This window comes from Pongo abelii, chromosome 23 (assembly GCF_028885655.2).
Source record: "Pongo abelii isolate AG06213 chromosome 23, NHGRI_mPonAbe1-v2.0_pri, whole genome shotgun sequence".
Lineage (NCBI taxonomy): Eukaryota > Metazoa > Chordata > Mammalia > Primates > Hominidae > Pongo > Pongo abelii.
The window spans coordinates 36,729,208-36,747,293 of record NC_085929.1 but is presented as its reverse complement, the minus strand read 5'-3'; the positions used below and the strand labels follow the sequence as shown (position 1 = coordinate 36,747,293).

Here is an 18,086-nt window from a genome sequence, read left to right as displayed (position 1 = left end):
GCCTCTACTTCCAGGCTATGTAACCTTGGGCATATTACTCCACTATGCTGAATCTTAGTGTTCTTGTCTATTTAATGGAGATAATTAAAGCTATTTCCTTGGGGGATTGTGTGCCTGTGTAGTGCTTGGCAGAGCTAGTACACGGCCAGCGCATGAAAGTGTCAGCTCTTATTGCCTCACATCATGTTTACCAATGTTCTCTGAGGAGGTGGCATTCCTCCTGGGTTACAGATGAGGAACTGGAAGCTCAGAGAGCAAAGCAGCCAGCCCTGTTTCACACAGCAGCTGTAAAGCGGTAGAGCTTGGATCAGCGGCCAGGAGTTAGAATTTGTTTACCATTGAGTAAATGAAGTAATCTCTCAGAGCCTCAATTGCTTCATGAGTAAAATGGTGGTAATCATGCCCTGCCTTCCTCAAAGGCCTGTGTATGGGGACCAGTCAGATGAGAAAAGAGATGTGAAAGTGCTAGTTAAGCCGCAAATACCAGTCACCTAATAGCTACCATTTGCTGGCCACCCACCAGGCTGGGCCCTTGTACACATTTATTCCTCATTGCAGCCCTATAAGAGATGAGGTGTGCGTTATGACCCCACTTAAAGATGAAGAAGTTGTCATATGTTTTGCACATGGTCTCCCAGTTAGTGGACGGCGGAACTGGAGTACCTAGCTCAGCTGACTTCAAGTCCCCACTCTATTTATTCTCCCCTACACCCCACCTGGTTTCCCCTATGGGTGAGAGGAGGATCAGTCCTGTGGTCTGTGACCTCAGACTTTCTGCTTAGGTTGTATTTCTCTTTGTTTGGGCTGGTTCAGGGAGTGAGGCTTGAAGGAGGGTTTAGACGGGTTCCTTGGTATCCAGATTTATCTCCCACGACAGGCTAGGATAAGGAGGTGATGGGCATGGGCGCTGCCCTTGCTGAACCTGCCTAGCCAGAGGTGCTGAGATATGCTTGGGCAGAAAGCAGATGTCTAGAAGGACAAGGGAAGAGAGAACCCCAGCCCTTGGTCTCAGTAGCCTGGACAGCAGTCTTGTCCTTCTGAACTTTTGGAAGCCTCAAGCCTCTGGGTTTTGGGAGAACGCTAGGAAACTGGGAACCTACAGAGAATGGGGTCAGCAGAGTGTCACTGCTGCCTTGGACCATGACATGACACAGCATGGCTAAGCCTGTTCCAGTCCAGGAGCCTGACAAGATCTGTGATTAGGTGCCACCTTTGTCTCCTCTGAGCCTTTCCTCCTCAGAAGCTGGGGTTGCCAGCAAATGGCAGATTGCCCTGGCCGGGTGCGGTGGCTCATGCCTGTCATCCCAGCACTTTGGGAGACTGAGGCGGGTGGATCACACGGTCAAGAGATTGAGACCATCCTGGCCAACATGATGAAACCCCGTCTCTACCAAAAATACAAAAATTAGCTGGGTGTGGTGGTGCCCCAGCTACTTGGGATGCTGAGGCAAGAGAATCTCTTAAACCCGGGAGGCGGAGGTTGCAATGAGCCAAGATCGTGCCACTGCACTCCAGCCTGGGCAACAGAGCAAGACTCCGTCTCAAAAAAAAAAAAAAAAAAATGGGAGATTACCCAGGATTACCATCTGCACCTGAGGTTGTGCTGGGGCAGTCAGAACACTGGAGGAGGGGTTAGACTGTCTCCGGTGGCTTGGGGGCCAGAGATGGAGCCACACAGAAGCATCTGGAGAAGGGCCTGATTTCCCCACAGCCTTCCCCAGGGAGCTGGAAATAGCATATAGGCCACTGTGACAGAGGGGAAGCCCTGGGTCAGACACTTACTTATTAGCTTTGTGACTTTGTCCAAGTCATACAACCTTTCTGATCAGGCCAAGTCTGTCATGGGCCAAATGGAAATAGTAATTAATCTGTGAGGGCCCCACTTCACTGGGCTATTAGAGGGACACGTACAATTTCTAAGGCAGAAGTAGCTTGTAGCCCTGATGCAGTGCAGATGAGGGTAATGATGTCATGGAGAAAGCCAGGCAGGCAGCTGTTGAACACCTGGGGCGTGTGCGGTAGGAGTCACAGAAGAAGTTCAAGACCTGGTCCAGCTGGGGAGGGACAGTACTGAGTAATATGAGCAAGTGGTAATGAAGTGTGTATTTCACACTTCATGACTTGACTTATTTATCAGTTGGTGCTGAAATCAGTTTTAGGGGCTTGTGACCAGCATTTAGAACAATAGAATAGAAAAATATAAAATCAATCTGGAAATATCAGAGTGCATTAGTACATGTAAGGGCAACTCGTTTCCTAAAATGTATTCTGGTTGTGTGTATGTATGTGTGTTTGTGTGGGTCTCAGTTTAAAAAGCGTGAGATACGGTGTTCTGAGCCAGGATGAAGATCTTCAGGTTGGAGGACATTTTATGAGATCTGGGCAGGCAGGCAGGCAGGCAGGCATGCAGGCTGTGTGGAGGCTGAGGGCTTGGCCTGTGGAGGCAGAGAGGTATAGTACAAGGGTCAAGAGCATGAGCTGTAGTGTCAGTCAGGCCTGGGTTTGAGTCCCAGCTCTGCCACTTATAGCTACATGGTCTTAAGGAACACTCTTAACATTACTAAGCCTTGGATTCTACTTTAAAATGGGGAGAATGGGCTGGGTGCGGTGGCTTATGCCTGTAATCCCAACACTTCAGGAGGCTGAGGTGGGTGGATTGCCTGAGGTCAGGACTTCAAGACCAGCCTGGCCAACATAGTGAAACCCTGTCTCTACTAAAAATGCAAAAAATTAGCCGGGTGTGGTGGCGGGCGCCTGTAATCCCAGCTACTTGGGAGGCTGAGGCACGAGAATCACTTGAACCCAGATGGCGGAGGTTGCAGTGAGCTGAGATCACGCCATTGCACTCCAGCCTGGGCAACAAGCACAAAACTCCGTCTCAAAAAAATAAAAAGGGGAGAATGATGTTATAGTAGGGTTATTACAAAAGGTACATTTGATAAAGGTATGTGAAGCATTGAAAAGAAAATTGTAAGTAGTAAATAATCTACAAATGGTAACTACTGTTGCTGATATTATTATTGTTGTAGTGGTGGTTTTTAATGTAATATTGGGCTCTGACAGGTTATTGTCACTTGGAGAAGGGAGAAGAAAGGGCATTCAGTTAGGGATGAGTGGATGATGAGGGCTAAACATGTGTGTGCCTGGTATGGGAGGGGTCTAGAATTGTGTGGCCTCAAAAGGGGTGTTGAGATTACAGGTAGAAGTTACTAGGACAATTTTGGCATAACGTGGGGAAGAAAGCTTTAGCAGTGGAAACTGTTTAACAATAGGGTGACTTCACCTGGAGGTAAGGAAGGCCCATCCCTGGAGGAGTTCCAGCAGTGGCTGAGCCACAAGAAACTGGTCTCACTGGTCTCTTTTGGCTTCAGAGACTCCCTCAGGCTACCTTAAGGAAGGAGGGGTTTTCTGGAGGATGAGTGAGGCCGCCAGATTTGCAACATCCCCCATGGGCCATTTCTGGTCCCTTATACTGGGCCAGCTTCTCTCTCACTAGCAATTGGTTCCTGCCCTCTCCACTGTCAGGAGGAAGCCTCCTCAGGGCTTCTACACTGTCATACTATTTTCAGGGACCCCTCTGGCCCCAGCTTCATCTCACAGCTCCTCTGTGGGCCTCCTTAGAGGGTCAAATTCATAAGATAGACTGTACAAACATATAGCGAAACTGAGGATCAGAGAAGGAAGGGGACTTGCCTATTGTAGAAAGGATTTCTGTATCAGACAGCAGTTGGATCAGATGTTTTCTGAGATCCTGACTGAGTTAATTGAAGGATATGTGAACCTTCTGATTTAACAACAACAACAACAAAAAGATAGCCTGCAATGTTTCAGGAGCATATCCTGTGCCTAGAGACCTGCAGTTAGAGAGCACGTGGTACGCTGAGTGCTGGGTACAGCCAGACCTTCAGTGTCTTCCTTCTCACCATCTCCAGGTAGATTAAACTCCTCTGCTGTTAAAGGAAAAGCCATTCAGATGGCCATATTGCCTCAAAATTTTCCTAATTTAGGATTTAAAAAATCAAAACAGATCTTTCAATTGACATGCACAGTTAAAGTAGTAGTGGGTTTTTTGTTTGTTTCTGAGAAGATCTTGCCAAATCAATGGTGTAGCTTAAAGTCAGTGGTGTCTTAGAATCCAGGAAATATGGTAGTTTGTTTTGTACTCTTCTGAAATTCCGGTTTGAGGTTTGACATTGGGGGTTTGAAACTGCCAAAGCTGTTATCTGGCATCAGTTAAAAGAACTCTGAATTTAACATGTTCCTCTGTGTATCTGCAGTTGGGAGAATGGGCGTCTCTAAGTCCCTGCAGTTAGATTTTTATCAATAAAGCCAGACTGAGGGTTGAGGTATCAAATAGACATATTTAATCACCTGTGAGTTCTTTGGAAACTGGTAATCTCAAGTGAAAACCTTGCCCTCTGTAAGCCTCAGTTTCTTCATTTGTGCAGTGGGGATATTGGATCAGCCATTATCTACATCCATAACTGCCAGAACTTCCTGTTGACTCAGTTTGGGCACCCTTCTGACTGGTTAACTAGAAGGCTGTTCCCCTGACTTGTTGCATAAGCAGTGCATTATAGGTGGTGGAAGGTATCATGGCCTAGGAAGTGTGGGCCCTTAGTTTTTGCTCCTGGGATGTTTGGGGGTTGCCCGGAGATATATATCCCTTTGTAAATTACCTGACCTTTTGTAAAGGTGTGGTCCTTGCTTTGCTCTTATCAGGAAAAGCAAGGAAAGGAGTAACTCATGCCCTAGTTCTGCCTGTAGGTGGTGAGCGGGGCAGCAGTTCAAAGTGGGGTGCCTTGTATCAGTGCGTTGAGGGGGCCTCCTTTGCCTAGGCTGTAGTCCTTCCTCAGACGTTCAGTTCTAAGGCTGCTCTCAGGCCTGGGCACTTCCCCAGATAAAATGCACTGAAGAAGACCTTCCCTTTTGTGTCTTAGAGGCCTCAGCTCTGCCAGGGCCCCTCCCTCTGCTCTTCCAACCAGTAAAAGTCACAGTAGCACATTTCCTTCCGGCAGAGAGAGGATCAGAGACTCAGGCCTGGGCCAAGCCCCAGCCCCACCGTGTCCTGTTCCTGAGAACCTCCTCTGAGCTGCCTCCGACCCTGTGCTCCTTTCTGAGAGGTCAGGCAGCACTGTGTGCTGGCTCTTGGCTGGGACCTGACTTGGATTTGAGTCTGGGTTTTTCCACTGATTTGCTGTTGGACGCTGAGCAAGATACCTTTCCTGGGTATCTTACCTCTCTAAGCCTGTTTCCTCGTCTGTCATTAATAACTTATTCTGTTAAGAAAGCAGAAAAAAGCACCTTGGTGCTGAAGTGTTTTCCCCACATTCAGTGCCCACCAGAATATCAACTCCATGAGGGTCAAGACTTTGTTTTAATCATGGGACGGCATCCCCATAACCCACCCAGAGGCCCTCGCCCTAGAACAGTGCAACACAGTTGTGCTAGCTGCCCAGTCAGTAGATCTACAGATAGAAGAAGTGGTATTTGATGGGGCTTTGAAGTGTGTGTAGGATTTTGATGGGTGGAGATGATTTGGGAAGCATTCCAGCAAAGGGACTGGTATGAGTAAAGGCTGAGAGGTGGGAAAGGGCCAGGGAATAATTGGGGAAACTCTGAGTAATGAGTTTGGCTCAAGTAAAGAGGTGAGCATATTATTTCTGTACTCGTTTGACTAGTTTTTGTGTTCAACTCTGCACCTTGTACACCGGCCCTCTGAAGAGGCTTATTGACTAAGGCAGACCCAGGACAGGAATGCTTTGCTTTGCTGCACAGATGCAGACAGTCACTTAGCCTCTGCCTCAGAGAGGTACCATGGGTCCTGGCCACATTAGGGAAGTAGGCACTTGAACCACCTGCTGTTTCTCCAGCTTGTGCCTTGAGGCAGTGGCTGGGGAGGTGGCATGTTCCCTCTCGTCTGTAATAGGATGGTCCGAGGTAGCAGTCCTGAAGGGAACAGCAGGGATGGTAGGCAGGAAGAATGGAGGTCTGACCAGGCTGGCGGCTGGGAACGAAGCCAGGGCCTTTGCTTCCCTTGGCACCTCTCACAGGCCCTGCCCTCTGCTCCACAGGCTGGAGGAAGTCCCCCTGGAGGTGCTGAGGCAGAGGGAGTCCAAGTGGCTGGACATGCTCAACAACTGGGACAAATGGATGGCCAAGAAGCACAAAAAGGTGAGGGGCCTGGCCTCAGGTCTTGGGCTGGGAGTTGGCAGCTTGGGGAGGAGGAGGAAGAGGGAGGAACTTCATCAGCTTAGGAAAGCAGGGGCTTCTCTTAACTGCCAGATGCCTTAGATGTCCTCCAACTGCCAGTGCAAGACAGAAGCTGGCTTGAAGGCAGGGGGAAGGTTGGGCCCTCACACAATGACTTCAGATTCATGCAGAACATTGTCCTGGAGCTAAACCTCAAAGCCACTCTTAGCCAACAGCCATAACACAGCTTTCCTCTAGCCTTCCCAGGAGAAGGACGTAAGTGCTGCTTACCAGCTATCAAGGAGGACTTTACAATACTGCCAGTAACTAGCATGTATGGAACATTTGCTTTGTGCTTGGCACTTGCCTGGGATAATTCCTTACAGCACCCTAGTGTGAGGTTAGTAATAGTAGTATCCCCACTTTACTGATGACCTGGTCATCAAGATTTGAACCCAAGCAGTGTACCTTTAGCACCTGCCCTCTTAGCCACCACAGTACGAGGCCTTCTTTACCCTCTAGATTAATTTAATGACTTCCCTCTTGACTCCTGGCCAAAGAAAGAAGAAAGTAACCTCACACTTTAATAATAGTCTTACAAAAATGAAATCACCCAGTAGTCCTTTTCAAGTGAGGCTGTCTTTAGACACTAGCTCTATTGCCCTGTGGGAACATTCTTGCCCACCACTCTTAAGTGTGTGTGTGTGTTGATGTCCTTGGCTGCCCTCAGCATGGTGTTACCACCTGGCCTAGAGGAGGCCTGTTCTGAGCCTTACAGCTAGGGTCTCTCTGTACAAGTTCCTAATGCACAGAATGAACCCTATTGCCCACTCTCATCAGCTGACACTCTGGTCTGGTCCAGGCTGGCACAGCTGGCTGCAGGGCCTCACAGAAAGCTCAGGACTGACGGTCAGGCATATAGACTTGGGCCCAGCCCCACTCCTTTCCTCTCTTCACACCTGTGGCTAACTGTGGAACCTCTGGGCAAGTCACTTCACCCTCTCAGCCTCAGTTTCTCTGGCCAAATAGGAGTGATAATCCTGTTGCTCCCCACGAAGTGGTGGTAAGTGCTTCGTAGACTGTATCATAGATGGTGAAGCCCTGTGCTATGAGAGGAGAGGCTCACCCAGACCTGGGCTCTTGCTTGTTCTCTATATCTATCTGTCTATCTATCTATATATCTAACTATTTATTTGAGACAGGGTCTCACTCTGTCACCCAGGCTGGAGTGCAGCAGCATGATCTTGGCTCACTGCAGCCTCGAACTCCTGGAGTTAAGTGATCCTCCCACCTCAGCCTCCCAAGTAGCTGAGACCACAGGCACATGTCACCACACCTGGCGAATTTTTGTATTTTTTGTAGAGATGGGGTTTCACCATGTTGCCCAGGCCAGTCTGGAACTCCTGAGCTCAAGCAATCCATGTGCATTGGCCTCCCGAAGTGCTGGAATTACTGGCATGAGCCACCGCACCCGGCCTATCTCTTTTTTAAAAAACAATGTTAAGACAGTTATTCCTCAGCTGCTTCCTGCCTGACTCTGGCTCTGTTTCCCTGCCTCATCGTTCCTCTGGCTCTTACTGTGAGCTGTAGCTTGCTCTCCAGCAATCTGTTATGGTGACTGGTGGTTGGCAGGGACCTTCTGTGTTCTTGAAAATAGGGATTCCAGAGGGGAGCTTTGGGGAGTACCTCTCAGCAGAGTAGCAGCTGACACTTCCCCTTTTCTTTCCTGGCACTGTGGTTAGAGCCCGAGACCTGCCCCTGCCCAGCTGAGGCCTCCACAGGAAGTGCTTCAATCCACCGTGCCCAGAGGCCCTAACCCACTACTTCTCTCCAGCCCAGAACCACTCACTGGGTGCCCCTCCTGCCACCTCAGCTGTGGTCATACTGGGCCCTGCCCTCGGGGCTCTTCCAGCCTGCCTGTGGAGGCTTGAGTTCTCCCTCTGGTCAGGAAGTCGTGGCACAGGAAGTATAATACCTGTTTCAGGAAGTGGGCTCAGACCCAACACTTCTCCTGGACTCATACATAGTCCTGCTGGGAGGGTGCCTTCTTTTCCGGGACTCCCAGCCATGTCTAGGACAGAACTCTAGTCCTGCAGGGAGGCAGGGCTGGGGCTGGAATACTGTCTTCCCACAGGGCCCTGCCCTCACAGAGTTCAGCAGGCAAGGGTGTGGCCTCACTCAGCTTTCATCAGAGAACTCCTTTCCCAAGGCCTGGCCTCAGAGAATGGTAATCCTCTGTGGTTTCTGGGAATACTTTCCCATGCTTTATCCTTACTGGTCCCTACCATCCTCCCTAAGGCAGGCAGGGTAGGGATGACCCCCTCCAGCACCTTTATGCTGAGGAGGCCAGAGTGGGAAAGGCTGGCTGTACTCCCAGCTCTTTGTTCCCCCCAAAGTGTTCCAGGGCTCTCCTGGAGAAGGCCAAGTATGATGGGGGCTGTGATGATGTGGGGCTGCCTTTTGCTGAGCTTAGCTCTGTGGGAGAGCCTGAAGGGCCTGTGGCTTTGGGCTAAAGCACATCCCTTTGCCAAAGCCTGCCCAAATTGGCTTCCTTAAGGAGACCCTTGTCCCACAGCCGCAGGAAACTCTTCCTTGCGTCTAGGGCAGTTCGCTTCAGCCCCCTTCCTCTGCCTCCTTTCTAGGCAGTCCCAGAAGCTCTCACTTGGTACCTGTGACCAGCCACTGCTACTCTTCCCCCACCACCCTCAGCCTGTCTGCCTGGCTCCTTCCTGGTTCTTGACTCTCTCTGACCCTTGGAAAATTTTCTCTTGTTTGCACTGGTCACCAGGAAGGCCAGGGCTTCTGTACTCCCTCCTCTGAGAGCTTCCAGCGGGACTGTTGAAGGGGGTTTCTAGGTGAGGGGAAGTTAGGTGTGAGCTGAGGTTCTGGGCTTCTGTGTCAAGCATCCTCCTGGGATGGAGGGGCAGAGAGGAAGCCATTGCTTACTGAACAGACTGTGTCAGGCCCCACACTAAGCACATTTTCCCTCTCTAATGGACTCCTTTGACAACTCTGCACAGTAGTAGGTATTCAGATCTTACAGTTGAGAAGTGGTTGGCTCAAGGTCAGCGCTAGATTCAAACCCACATCCAGATGTTCTTCTCATGCCCTGAGTGCCCATCCCCTTTATCCCAGGTCAGGCTGCTTAGTGCAGGGGTTGAGGGAGTATCTTTGGCCATCTCACCCCTCCCCCACCACAGCATTTCACAGGAGTGATGCCTCTGCCTTTGTCCTTGCCTACCTTGACGGGTCAGGGCAACTAATTGCCTTCAGAGCCTCATTCTGGTCCCAAGCCCAGGAGGAGCCCACTGGTGATGTAGAAAGTACATGGGGCTGGATCCCTCCAGCCTGTGTGGTGCAGCTAGGAGGTAGTAGGGTTTCTGATTGTATGACGAATTTACCCCCACTCTGCTTGTGTGATGAAATTTCCCCCACCAATTCTCCCCTACCCTCAATGCCTCATTTGTAAAAGACGTGATCGTTTTGATAGTTTTTCAAATTGAGTTTTGCCAGTGAAAACTTTTCCTGACAAAAACAGCTTTCCTGAAACAGAGTCTCGCTCTATTGCCCAGGCTGGAGTGCAGTGGCACGATCTTAGCTCACTGCAACCTCCACCTCCTGGGTTCAAGCGATTCTCGTGCCTCAGCCTCCCAAGTAGCTAGGATTACAGGCGCCCACCACCATGCCTGGCTAATTTTTTGTATTTTTAGTAGAGACGGGGTTTCACCATGTTGGCCAGGCTGGTCTCGAACTCCTGACCTTAAGTGATCTGCCCTTCTCAGCTCCCCAGAGTGCTGGGATTACAGGTGTGAGCCAGTGCGCCCGCCTATAGGGTTCCATTTTGATTCAGAAGATAGTTATGAGGGTCTGGAATTCCATGGTAGACCTCAGGAATGGCTGTGTCGTCACCAGGGATGTGGGACCCTGCCATCACCTGGTGTTAGCATATGTAATTGCAGTCACCTCCTCTCCCTGCACCATAGGATCTGCATGGTAGCAACAGTAGGAAAGTCTGTTTTTTTTTTTTGAGACAGAGTTTTGCTCTTGTCGCCCGGCTGGAGGGCAATGGCGCGATCTTGGCTCACTGCAACTCTGCCTCCCGGGTTCAAATGATTCTCCTGCCTCAGCCTCCCGAGTAGCCCGCCACCACGCCCAGCTAATTTTTGTATTTTTAGTAGAGATGGGGTTTCACCATGTTGGCCAGGCTGGTCTTGAACTCCTGAACTCAGGTGATCCACCCGCCTCGGCCTCCCAAAGTGCTGGGATTACAGGCGTGAGCCACCTTGCCCGGTGAAAGTCCTCTTTTCTCCCTGTTTCTGCTCTTGCTGCTGTGTGCACTGAGGGCCCACCACCAACTGGCAGAGGGGCTGGGCTAGGGGAGCTGCCTGGGTGGCTGCATGGGCTCAGCTGTCCTTTTGATTTTCAGATTCGTCTGCGGTGCCAAAAGGGCATCCCGCCTTCTCTGCGGGGCCGTGCTTGGCAGTACCTGTCAGGAGGCAAGGTGAAGTTACAGCAGAACCCTGGAAAGTTTGATGTAAGCTTCCCTTCCTTTGCCCTGCCCTCTCTTCCACATCTCTTGGTGTCCTCCCCATGGCAGCAATCCTCCATGTGCTCACCTGAACCGCACAGGATGAGCAGTCCATGAAACCTCCAGTCATGTGCCCAGCTGCCCAGGCCCCAGCAGGCCAGACTGGCCCAGTCCTGGGTACCTGTGTCTCCTGGAGGGTCTGTACAACTGAGGCTCCAGCCCTGAGCAGCCCTCAGTGGAATGGCCAGATTTGGTACCCCCTATTCCGGCTCTTTCTCTTGATGACCACTCAGGTTTTGCTTTCCTGGGCTCAGTAGGCTACCTCCCTGCTCTTGGTCATCAGGAGGGGACACTCAGACCATTTCCCTGACTGCCTTGGGCCCTGTGCTCTGGGCCTATGGGGGCTTGACTAGCAGGACCACAGGTCCTTCAGTGCCTCCTGGCCTCCCATCCTCTACTTTCTCCTGCCTTGTCCAAGCCTGGCCAGCACAGCCCACCTGTGTGTCTTGTGGGGTCATCAGCCCTGGCAGTAGCAGAGCCAGACCCAAGGGGGCTGAAGGGAACTGCCCAAGTATCTCAAGGGGTCAGACGCCAGTCAGTGGCCAGAGAGGGTGCCCTCTGTTGTCATCCCTCCTCCTGTCCCGATATCCCTCCTGCTGCTCCCTGCCCCATAGCTGGCCAGAGTAAAATACCTCTCCATTCAGAGCTGAGCAGCTCCTCCAGCCTGCTCCCCTAGGGAACTATGGGGAAGCAGTTGGATTCCCTGGGGTTGCCCTGGCTTACCTGCCAGATCTGGCCGCAGGCATCGGGGTTTCTCGCAGGCCCTTGGGACTGGTGACAGGCAGACAGTGAGACAGAGCAGAGCTGCCTATCACCAGCTCTTTGTTGACATATCTCATGCTTCTTTAGTGAACACTCTTGTCTTGCCAAACCTGTTCCTTGAGATGACTGGGCAGGAGCAGGGCAAGGTAGCCTAGAGTTTCTGCTGTTGACTGAAGAGGGCGAGAGCTTTTTGCTGGCAACACGTGGACTTGCAGGGGCAGGGAAGCTGGTAGAGTGTCTGGCTGGGGTAGGTCTGAATCTGGCTGATTGGATTATTCCCCAGAGCACCAATACCAGGCCCCACTGGAGCAGCCTCTTGACTCCAGAGTCTTCCTCCTAGTGGCTACATCTCTTCCATTTCGAGGGGCTGCATCCTGGGCAAAGCGGGAGGCTCAGGGGTGGGAGCCCCAGTCCAAGTCCATAGTTAACATCAGGCTGCCAGAGCCAGGCATGAGAGCCAAGAGCGTGGGCAGCCTGATCAGCCTCCTGGCTGTGTGGTTCAGCAAGTGTGAGCGTGTGTGCAGCAGAACGCAGAGCTGTGTGCATGTGTGTGCAGAGCAGTGCTTCCGGAGAAGAATCAGCCACCCCCAGGGGGTATGGAAGGTTGCTCGTGTGAGGAGGTGGATTGGCAGAGAAGGCCTTCTTGATGCACCGAAGCTGAGTGATGGGTTCCTGCACAGTCCCGGGGGCTGGAAGAATGGTTTGTGAGCACACCTGGAAGGACTTTGCCTGTGGGTGACCCAGAGGAAGCATGGGGAGCTTCCCCTGGTTGCTGCAGGTCTTGTGCCGAGGCAGGGCACAGTGGGGGTCTGTGATGGCAGCATGCACCTGTTTCTGTGCTCTCTCCCCACAGGGCCCTCCATTCAATACCCAGTCCAGGTGGCCCATCCCAACCTCAGCATTCAGGGCAGGCTCTGCAGGCCCTGGTGGCTCCTTCTCCTGCACGTGCTATTTCTTCCTCCTTCCTTGGGCAGGCAGGACCTCCCTGTCCTTTTTTACCTGGCTTTCTTCTCTGGCTTCACCTTATGATGGTGCCAGTACCCCTCAGGCTGGCGGAGGCTACAGGCCCTGTGACCATGGTACCTGCTTGTCTGCCGGTGCCCTTTCTATCTGCAGCTACCCCCTTTTCCTTTCTTACCAACCATGTGTGGCCAAGTGCCTTAGGCTGCTGAAGTGCCAGATGAACACATCCTAGGAACTGACTTGTGGGGTTTTCGGGTTCCTACCTCATGGGAACTGCTAAGAGAATTTGTGGGGCCCTCTTCCCCTTTCTGACAAAAGCAAACCTGCGCTGTGCTGAGACAGTACCTAGAGGTGCACAGTATACTGACCCCCATCACAAGGGTGTGTGGGGCCCCAGAGGCAGGCATCTACCTCTCTGCTATGTGCCTGCTCTAGGGCTCTGTGTGGGGGCCGCTCCCTTTCCCCTCCAGCCCTGAACACTCTGTCAGCCGCTCCTCTCAGTCCTTACCCTCTAGTCAAGTTCCTGGCACCCTAGGTTCTTGAACTTAATGCTAGGACACTCCCACTGAGGGCCAGAGAGGGAAAGGGGCTTGTATGAAGTCACCTGCTCGTCAGGGCAGGGTCTGGGTCTGCGCCCACTGGGTATGTTTGCTGAGGACCTGGCCTCCCTCCTGAGGGCCTTCCCTGATGCTGCCCCTGCTCTGCAGGCAACTTGTACTTAAACCAACACTCCAATGAAAGTGCCTGGGCCACGCCTTTGAGCACATTCTGGTTCCTCTGGTGAATACTCTGCTTCCCTGCTCAGCCCTCTGGGCTTCCTCCTTATTTATTTTTTCTTTCTTTTTTAAAAATTGAGGTATGAATTTACATACAGCAAAATGCATAGATCTTGAATGTGCATGCAGTTCAGTGAGTTTTGATAAGTAATACACATCCATGTAACCAACATGCAGATCAAGGTACAGAACATTTCAAATGACCAAGAAAAGATTTTCCTTTTTGTAATGGCTTTGTTGTTTTGTAAAGGTGCACATACTGAAGTGTTCACAGACGTTCAAAGAAAAGAGTAAAACTTTGTTGAAACCTCGGCACCCAGAGAAGTATCTGAGGTTAATGGTTTGACAGATGTCATGTCCTTCCAGAAAGAGCTCTGTGCAGATCTCACACACACCCAGCTTCCTGGATAGGTGACGCCACCTGCACAGGGAGGCACGTAGCTGAGGAGCTGGGATGGACGGCTCTGAGTCAGACCTGGCTTCCAGTCCCAGCTCCACCATTTTTCTAGCCATGAGGCCTTGACACTCAGTTTTCTCATCTGTGAACAGGGTGTAATGATAGGTCCTAACTCTGGAGGTTGGGGAGCAGGATCAGTGAGGCCCACAGGTACCCTGTGCCCAGCTTAGCGCCTGGCTCAGAGAAGTGGGAATAGCTGGTAGCTATTGCTCAGAGAAGCAGCCTTCTGTCTTAAGGATGTGACATAATGTATCTAACTGACTCCTGAATGAAATGTCTAGAGGTCCTTCCAGTCGCAGCTGGAGTGGACACTCTTGCCCGCATCGGTCTTCTTAGAGCCAGGTTTAAGGTTTCCAGGGCCCTTCCCTCCTTGCCCTTTTGCCCCTGCCCAGGCATCCTTACCTGAGCTTCTCTTCCTGTCCTTGGGAAGGCCCAGTCTGTGATGGGCTTGGGTGGGCACTGCCCTTAGTGGAGGGCCCCCTCCCCTAATTCCTGGGCAGCCATGTCCTGTCAGCAAAGCCCACCTCCATCCTCCCCAGCCCCTAATTTGTGCCCTTGCTTCTAGGAGCTGGACATGTCCCCTGGGGACCCCAAGTGGCTGGACGTGATTGAGCGTGACCTGCACCGGCAGTTCCCATTCCATGAGATGTTTGTGTCCCGGGGGGGCCACGGGTGAGCAGTGAGGTGGGAGGTGTCTCTAGGGCCTGTCTCTAAGGGGTCTAAGGAGGTACAGTGAGTTCAGGGCTTCAGAAGCTGGGTGCCCCCTACTCCACTCTTAGCATTTCCCTTTTTTTGGTTTGAGTCTCATGTGTGTTCTCAGCATCTCCTCTTACCTCTGGGGGGGCTTTCCTCATTGACTCCAGGGTGTTAGAGCTTGTCCGGCCTGGCCCTCTTCCGGAAACAGGTTTTGTTGGGGAGAAAGAGGGATAGAGGGAATTGGGTGAGTGGAGGGTATGCAGGGGAGAGATAGGGCAGGCAAGGGGACCAAGACAAGATGCAGGGACAAAGCTGGCCTGGCCAAGGGGCCATAGCTGCTGAGTGAGGGGCCCCTACTTCCAGCCCTGACATAGCTTTACATCCCACCCTGGCCCTGCTCCCTGTTTTCTCTTTGAGCCTCTGCCCTCCCCTGTCATGGGGGAGACCTTCCCCACCTCCTTCCTTCTGGGCACGTGAGAGTCCATGTGCTCCAGTAGGAAACTGACCCCTTGGTGACCACAAGCAGATCACCTTCCCTCTCAAGGGAGGGGCAGATTCTGAGGCAGGCTGGTCCAGTGGGGCATAGGTGAAGGCCGTGGGTAGCAGAGTCACCCCGGTCATCACTGCTCTGCCCGGCCTCTCCACAGCCAGCAGGACCTATTCCGTGTGCTGAAGGCCTACACGCTGTACCGGCCCGAGGAGGGCTACTGCCAGGCCCAGGCGCCCATTGCCGCTGTCTTGCTCATGCACATGCCTGCTGAGGTACCACCAGGCCCTGGGCAGGCAGGGGGGTGGGTGGGGAACCCCCAACGGCAAGGCCTCACGTCTCTCTTGCCCACAGCAAGCCTTCTGGTGCCTGGTACAGATCTGTGAGAAGTACCTGCCCGGCTACTACAGCGAGAAACTGGTGAGTGTCGCCTGGCCTGGGACCTGCCCCGGGCTGGACACCCTCTGTGGCCCCTCCAGGCCCTTCTCTCATAGTAACTCCTGCCCAGGTTAAAAACTTTCCGGCCTTCTGTTGCCTTCAGGCTGAAGTTCCAAGGCCTGCCAGGGTTAGGTCTCTTGAGTTGTGATGTTATCCCTTCTACATTGACTTTCATCTCAGCCTGTAGCTGCTCTGGCCGCTTTGCAGAATTGAAGTTCTTCCAGGGCACCAAGTTCCTCCCTCCCTTGGCCTTGGCCTTGTCCTAGGCTAAAATCTGCTTGGAAGCTCCCTTCCCCGTGCTGTCCCCTAAAAACTTCTCTTCCTTCAGCTTTTAGCCCTCAGGGAGCTTCCTTGACCCTGACAGGCGAGACCCTCCAGCACATGCTTGAGAGCAGTCCTGCTCTAGCCTTGTTAGGGGCACTCAGCCCCCTCCCCCTCCCCTAGCCTCTTTTGCTCATGTGCCTTTCTCAGGATAAGCTCCCCCAGGGGACCAGCTGGCTCCGGTTTGCTCATCATTGTATCCTAGCACCTGGCAGAGGCAGACCCCCCTGCAGGTGGTAGCTACCTGAGCCTGCTGGGTGCTGGGTGCTGGGGTGTAGTCTCTGCCCTGGCTCCTGCAGCCCACGGTCATGGTCTCGTGGCCTCGCTGTCTCCCTAGGAGGCGATCCAGCTGGACGGGGAGATCCTCTTCTCGCTGTTGCAGAAGGTGTCGCCAGTGGCCCACAAGCACCTCAGCCGTCAGAAGATCGACCCGCTCCTCTATATGACAGAGTGGTTCATGTGCGCCTTCTCCCGAACCTTGCCCTGGAGCTCTGTGCTGCGTGTCTGGGACATGTTCTTCTGCGAAGGTACTGGGCTGGGCTTGGGGGGAGCACCCCTGTCCCCAGCAGCCCACAGTGGGGCCTCTCTTTGCAGAGAAACCCCAAAAAGCCTCCTTGTACTTACTGCCCATCCCCCATGCAGGGGTCAAGATCATCTTCCGGGTGGGGCTGGTGCTGCTGAAGCATGCGCTGGGCTCCCCCGAGAAGGTGAAAGCCTGCCAGGGCCAGTACGAGACCATCGAGCGACTGCGGAGCCTCAGCTCCAAGATCATGCAGGAGGCCTTCCTGGTCCAGGAGGTACAGCCCATGCCTGCCCCTTATCATGGGGAGGGAGGAAGACAGGTGGGGGTCCTTTGAAGGGGGTCCCGCTAACCCTCAACCCCTGAGGGTGGGTCCTATGCCAGGACCATTGCTAGGCAGCACAGAACATGTGGGTGGACCTCATCCTTCTGTCTAGTAAGGAGCATGGGGCACAGAGAGGCCTGGCTCTGCAGGGCCTTCTGGATCCGAGCCGCTTGAGAATGAAGAAGAATGTTGACCCACGGCCCCCTCTTCCTCCCTGGTACCCCATTCGCAGCCTTAGCTCTTATTTCTCTTTCTTCTTTCTTTATGGATACTTGTCTCTCAGGGGCAGTTAGGTGGAACATGCGTGGCCAGCTTTTACACATGAGGAAATGGAGGCTCACAGAGGCAGAATCACTAAGCAACTCCCCTTAAAGTCACCCACCCAGGTGGAGCTGGAATTTGAGCCTAGGCAGCGGTGGGTGACAGGTTGGCAGAGAGCAGGTTTTTGTCTGTCTGGGTCTTACCCCTTTAGCCCCATAGTCAGGCAGGTGGACTCGTGAAGCTGTGGGCAGCTTTCTCCTCTGAGGCGGTGGGTCTCAAGTGTCCAGCTCACCTGGCACTCAGCTGTGGGGCTTGTGACTGCAGCTTGGGACTAGACCCTCATCCTTCCTGGGGTCAGTGTTTAGTGGCCAAGGCTGGGGGATGCTGAGGAAGACTGGGGGCCCAGGCTGGGAGGCAGAAGGGGAAGGTCCTTCTTCTTGGCGTCCACTTGCCTGTGTCACTGCCCCTGCAGGTGGTGGAGTTGCCCGTGACAGAGCGCCAGATTGAGCGCGAACACCTCATCCAGCTGCGGCGCTGGCAGGAGACCCGGGGTGAGCTGCAGTGCCGCTCCCCGCCCAGGCTGCATGGTGCCAAGGCTATCTTGGATGCAGAACCTGGTCCCCGGTCTGCCCTACAACCTTCACCGTCCATCCGCCTGCCCCTAGATGCCCCCCTCCCTGGCTCCAAAGCCAAGCCCAAGCCACCCAAGCAGGCCCAGAAGGAGCAGCGGAAACAGACGAAGGCGAGAGGGCAGCTGGAGAAGCCCCCAGCCCCAAATCAAGCCATGGTGGTGGCCACTGCAGGAGATGCATGTCCCCCACAGCATGTGCCCCCAAAGGACTCAGCCCCTCAGGATTCGCCTCCCCAGGTCTCAGCCCACCACCGCTCCCAGGAGAGCTTGACGTCCCAAGAGAGTGAGGACACCTACTTGTAACCCTGGCAGCTAAGGCCTCCAGGGCGGGGTCTCCACATACCTACACGGTTCATGAACTGACATTCCACGGCCTGTCCACCCTCTGAGGGCCAAGCTGCCTGGCTACTGGGCTGGGCTGGAGTCTGGCTGGTCCAACACAGATTCTGCCTGAGCTTCCTTATTTATTTTCTTTACAGTGGCACTCGGGCTGGCCCAGCCAGGGCAGGCAGAAGCTAGGGCCTGGGGGGTGGGGCCTCCTTCAGCCCCCTTCTCCTGGGGGGATGCTCCCCAGGGTTAGGGTGCTGGTGTGAGGGCAAAGGGTGGGGTGTTCTTTGTGTAAAATAGAAACATGGTTTTGTACAGAAATAAACAGCCTTGTATAGAGAG

General features: G+C 53.2%; 1 protein-coding gene across 2 annotated transcripts in view; it reads left to right on the top strand.

The window, feature by feature from the left end:
• Positions 1–18,085, top strand: part of TBC1D10A (TBC1 domain family member 10A) — a 34,819-nt gene extending 16,734 nt beyond the window's left edge. Inside the window, exons 2-9 of one of the 2 annotated variants that reach the window (XM_009234253.4) lie at positions 6,075–6,174; positions 10,619–10,726; positions 14,304–14,410; positions 15,082–15,196; positions 15,276–15,341; positions 16,018–16,207; positions 16,323–16,477; positions 17,259–18,085. In XM_009234253.4, the coding sequence (XP_009232528.1) occupies positions 6,075–6,174; positions 10,619–10,726; positions 14,304–14,410; positions 15,082–15,196; positions 15,276–15,341; positions 16,018–16,207; positions 16,323–16,477; positions 17,259–17,720 (1,303 nt within the window). In that variant the 3' untranslated portion in view covers positions 17,721–18,085. The remainder of the gene's footprint in view (positions 1–6,074; positions 6,175–10,618; positions 10,727–14,303; positions 14,411–15,081; positions 15,197–15,275; positions 15,342–16,017; positions 16,208–16,322; positions 16,478–17,258) is intronic. The other variant, XM_009234254.4, reaches the window with a different exon arrangement.
• Position 18,086: the final 1 nt, after the last annotated feature.